General features: G+C 51.3%; 1 protein-coding gene across 1 annotated transcript in view; it reads right to left on the reverse strand.

The window, feature by feature from the left end:
* LOC112121535 (IgGFc-binding protein-like) overlaps positions 1 to 5,131 on the reverse strand; it is a 110,008-nt gene that overhangs the window by 3,584 nt on the left and 101,293 nt on the right. The window contains exons 31-35 of the mRNA XM_029913119.1: positions 4,858 to 5,126; positions 3,441 to 4,036; positions 2,737 to 3,307; positions 2,345 to 2,544; positions 231 to 605 (exon numbers count right to left, since the gene is read on the reverse strand). Coding sequence (XP_029768979.1) covers positions 231 to 605; positions 2,345 to 2,544; positions 2,737 to 3,307; positions 3,441 to 4,036; positions 4,858 to 5,126 — 2,011 coding nt within the window. The remainder of the gene's footprint in view (positions 1 to 230; positions 606 to 2,344; positions 2,545 to 2,736; positions 3,308 to 3,440; positions 4,037 to 4,857; positions 5,127 to 5,131) is intronic.

Here is a 5,131-nt window from a genome sequence, read left to right on the forward strand (position 1 = left end):
GTGAGCTGGGAGCCAGGACTCCTGGGTTCTATCCCTGGGTCTAGAGGTTAGAGCAGGGTCCTAACAGGAGTCCTGCACTCTATTCCCAACTCAGTCACTGACTCACCGTATGACTTTGGGCAGATCACTTCCCTTCAATAAAGCAGGGATCTTAATAGTGACTCACTCCCTCCCCCAGATTTTTGCCCCTCCCCCTTGGTTTAGGGTGTGCTAACCCAGCCTCCTCTTACCCAAATCTCCTTTTTCTTATTGACATGGATAAGACCCTCCTCAAAGAAAACGGAGATGCCATCAGGAACGGCCAAGCCACCTTCTCTGAACACACTGACCACCATCCGGAACCAGGGGAGGTCGACCCCTTCGCAGAGGGAAGACACCTCGTAGGCCCCTTCAAGGAGGACTTCCCTCTCGACACCATCAAAGGAGGTGAACCATATTCCTGGGGCCAGCGTGCACCGGCCCACCTGCTTCACGCAGCTGCGCACCCCATTCCTGAGCATGCATTTCTCCTCTTCGGTACAGTTTGTTTCCTCACAGATGACCTCGCCTGAAGCGTGGCAGGTGCATTTCTCGGAGCAGTTGCTGGACACAAGGCTCTCCCCGGCCTTCAGGGAAATACCCAGACAAACAACTTTGTTAAGTGAACACAAAGGGAATCACACCTCGGCAGGAGGGACTGGAAGCAGCAATATATAGAGCTATAGGAAAGCCCCGCTGTGAGAGGATCAATAGAGAGAAGACATCAAGGACCTTCCAGAAGCAATAGCTTAGCAAGACTGATCACAGAGAGAAAGAGCAGGTGGATACAGCAGCGATAAAGAAAGCAAGGTATGGGATTGACCTTACTGAGGTCTAATAACATCAAGCCCCAACACCTAGCAACATCCCCTGCCCAAGGTCTGACAACAAGGGGGATGGCCGCAGTGTTGATTTTCATGTGAAAGGCAGATTTGCCAACCAGAAATTAGGCTTAGTCCCACCAACACTTTTCTTTACACACAGTCAATGCTCTTGTTTCCCAGGAGCCAGACTGGAGGGGAAGAGCCTCATATTCCACTCGCTGCCCCCCTGAACTAAGGCTGGATCGGAGCTGGTCCCCTGGAGAGGAAAAGCCCCATCTCGCATTCCCCACCCACCTAAGCCAACCAATCCTCCCACCCTGGGCTGGATCAGAGTCAGATGCCCCTAGAGGAGAAAAGACCTGTGTCCCATTTCCCCAACCCACTAAGCCAGGCAGTCCCTCTGACCTGGGCCTGGTTCAGAGCTGGCACCCCTAGAAGAGCAAGGCCCTGTGTCCCATCCCCTGTACCCCTAAGCCAGTCAGTCCCCCTAGCCTGGGTCTGGATCAGGGTTAGACCCCCTGGAGGGGAATGGCCCGTTTCCCATTCCCTAGACACTTCCCTATTTTACACTTGCTCAGTCTCCAACATGCTAGACAGTTTCATTTCCTCATGGTATTTCCTTCCAGCTCTGTTTTACAATCTCCTGCAAACAAACTTCATCTCAATACCTGGCTATCTGGATACCTGTCTGATCTGAGCCCATGCTCAGAACTTTCTGGGAGTCACGTTACATCCCAGGTTACTGGTCAGTTCCTTAGATCAAGCCACCGAGGCTGCTTAGTGAGGTCCATAAACTGTAAGCATCGTTGATCAAGTTTGTCCTGCATGGACAACTACACAGAACCAATGAGACTCCCAAAGACCTGACACGCCCACGGGATGCTCTGAGCTTGGTGTAAAACCAGGAAAGGATCTTCTGGGAGCAGCTTTTGCTTTGGTTATTCCAAAGGCCTGTCCTGGAATATAGAAGACCATCCTTGTTCTCAGTGGTGGCAGATGACAGAACAAGAAGCAATGGTTTCAAGTTGCAGTGCGGGAGGTCTAGGTTGGCTATTAGGAAAAACTATTTCACTAGGAGGGTGGTGAAGCACTGGAATGGGTTACCTAGGGAGGTGGTGGAATCTCCATCCTTAGAGGTTTTTAAGGCCTGGCTTGACAAAGCCCTGACTAGGAAGATTAACTGGTGTTGGTCCTGCTTTGAGCAGGGGGTTGGACTTGATGAGCTCCTGAGGTCTCTTCCAACCCTGATATTCTATGATTCTATGATCCCTGTAATAGAAATGATGGGCCCCACGTTTTGTATGCACAGCTGCCATTGACTGCAGTGGAAGCCGCATGGGTGACCCTGAGGGCAAGATTTGGCTCTAGGTTTTAGGTATAGCCGCATAGTAGGATACAGGACATGCCACTCTATAGTCACTCTAACCCCCATTGGGAATCCCATTGCCAGAGGAGAATGGTGGAATCGGGGAGAACAGACGGACCAATAACCCAGCACCCACCTTGATGTAGCGTCCATTGTGCACACAGCCACACCTGTCCATGGAGACGCATGCCTCCCCATCGGACACGTATTCTGGATCACACCAGCAGCCTTCAAAGCACTTCCCGGTGCATTGGGCAGGGGCAAACAAGCTGGCACAGGTGAAATCGCAGGATCTGGTACACAGCGCATAGTGGCTGTTAGCCGGGCAGGCAAGGGCTGGAGGGACAGAAGAAAAATTACAACCATCACAGACAGAAAGCCAAGTTAAGGTGAGGTCTCCCACCTAAATAAATAGAAGCTCCTACTTAGCCTAGAAGTCTGAGATGCATTGTGGAGGTTGGATAGCACAAGAACCACAGCAGCTATGGGTTAATGAAGTACAGATTGTAGATTGTCCTATAGACTTACGGCAGAAGGAGGCCGTTCTCCAGGTCTCGATGTTGGCCCCAGCTGCCTGGCACGCAGCCACATAGGCCTGCAGGCTCTGGCAGAGAGTCTCTCCCCTTCCGTTGGTGGCACACATGTCATAGAGACAGTGGTTGAAATACTCAACAGGATTGATTATTGAGTGACAGTCTCTGAAGGGACCTGAGGTGGCCGGGATCAGCCCACAGGAGCTCTCAGTCTGGTACGGCGCTGTCTGGGCTGCATCACAGATGGGGCACTTCTCACCACAGCCATCAGAGCATGTGGCACCATCAACAGGCACCTTCCAGGAGGCGACAAATTCATCCACCTTCTGGGTATTCTTCACACCAGGCAGCAGGAGATCATCGTTCTTGTCATCGTTAAAGTTGCCACACAAGCCGCACACATGTCCCTTATAGGTGCTGGGGATGGACAGTAGGAGGTAGGAGGCAGTGTCGTAAAAGACTTTGAGGCCAGAGGCTGATTGGACAATGATGTTGTTCCCCTCTTGGTTGATCCAAAGTTTTCCATCGTCCGTAGCCAGTGGGAGAGTGTAGAGCTCACCACCCATCTGTGCCAATAAGAGAGAAATTCACCCATCATTGGTGGAGACTTAGCAATGTCCTAGTGTTTTACACACACACACACACACACACACACACACCATTAGTGCTATGTAAGTCTAATCGCAAACAGGGACTTACCGCAATCTTCCACTTTCTCCCCCTCTCCATGGCGATGGTGTAACCATGCAGGGACACCACCACTGTTCTCATCACAGCCATGTGGCCACCACCAGGGATCTCATTCTCCACCACCACGGAGAAGTTCTCCAGTCCAGAGTCTCTGCTGCAGACCTTGGCTAAGGTGTAAGTGCAGGAGCCCTGGAAGTCAAAGGCCCGTCCGTCAAAGGAGATGTAGTGAGGTCCGCCAGATGCGACGCATGTTCCATAGCCCGTGGCATGGCAGCCCAGGATTCCATTCTCCACCCTGCACTCCTCATTGGCTCCACAGGAGGCCTTCTGGCACGCAACGACCCCTTTGTCTTTGCAAAGGCAGCGTTCCTGGCAGGAGGCGCTGGGGAAGAACTCCTCTCCCTTCTTGTAATACATGGCCTGGTGCACACAGCCACACTGTGCGACAGGGATGCACTTGTCACCACTCAGGGTGAATCCAGCATCACAGAAACATCCTTCAGCACAGGGTTTGTCACACCGATCTAGAGCCCACAGGTCGTTGCAGTTGGAAGGGCAGCTAATTCCACAGAGTTCGTAGTGAGAGTTAAGGGGGCAGGTGGGTCCTGAAGAAAAAGAATTCAGAGAGAATTTGAATTTCTGTGAGAGGAGAAATGTGGTTGAACTAACAAATCATCTTGGTCAATGTTGTTGAAAGTCTCTTTCTTTTCACATCCGTTAGGATATGGTTAGAGCAGGGGACTGGGAATCAGGACTCCTGGTCCTAGTTTCATCTCTGGGAAAAGTATAGTCTAGTGATTAAATTAGGGGAGTGGCCATCAGGACTCTTGGGTTCTATTCCCATCTGTTGGATAAAGGGTCACCTCTTGACTAGAATAGTGGGAGTCTGCATTCATGCATTATGTTGCAAGCAGGGGGGCTCCGAACTCACACACCCACAGTTATACTGACCGAACTCCTGGTGTAGACAGTGCTATGGCGACAGGAGGGCTTGTCCCATTGCCATAGCTACCGTCTATCAAGGAGGTGGATTAACTACGCCAATGGGAGAAGCTCTCCTATTGGCATAGGCTGCGTCTTCACTAAGTGCTACAGCGGCACAGCTGCATCTGTGAAGCTGCAGCTCTGTAAGTGTAGACAAGCCATGAAAACACCAGGAACAGAAAAGATGAGCTCTAAGAGAAAGTTTACAGGACATCTAGACATTAAGTAACATGATACAGAATGAAAAATATATTTCAGGGACTAAAATTTTAATTGCATGTTGGAAATGTCTAGGGCTAGAATCTGTAACAAAGATATCGCACACTGTAAATTAAAACTCAGAACTGGGTGGGTGAAGAATTCTGACCCCACCCTGCAGAGGGCGCTGGCGCACATGTGCAGTAGCCAGTCCCTAAAGCAGAGTCCCGCAGGCGACACTTACTGCAGAATGAGGGCGATCTCCACTGCCCTATCTGGATGCCCCTGGCCTGGCAGGATGTGACGTAGGTGCTGATTGTGCTGCACAGTGTGTCCTGGTGACCCTTGTATTGGCAGGTGTCATAGAGACAATCATCAAAGAAGGGAGCTGGGTCGATAGCCCCGTGGCACTGTCTGAATGGCCCGTTCTGTCGGGTGATGACCCCGCAGTACTGGTCTCCCTTATAGGGTTGTTTCTGAGCCTCACTGCAGACTGAGCAGTCCCCGGTGCAGCTAGA

The sequence above is a fragment of the Terrapene carolina genome, unplaced genomic scaffold (assembly GCF_002925995.2).
Source record: "Terrapene carolina triunguis isolate 2854851 unplaced genomic scaffold, T_m_triunguis-2.0 Scaffold461, whole genome shotgun sequence".
NCBI lineage: Eukaryota > Metazoa > Chordata > Testudines > Emydidae > Terrapene > Terrapene triunguis.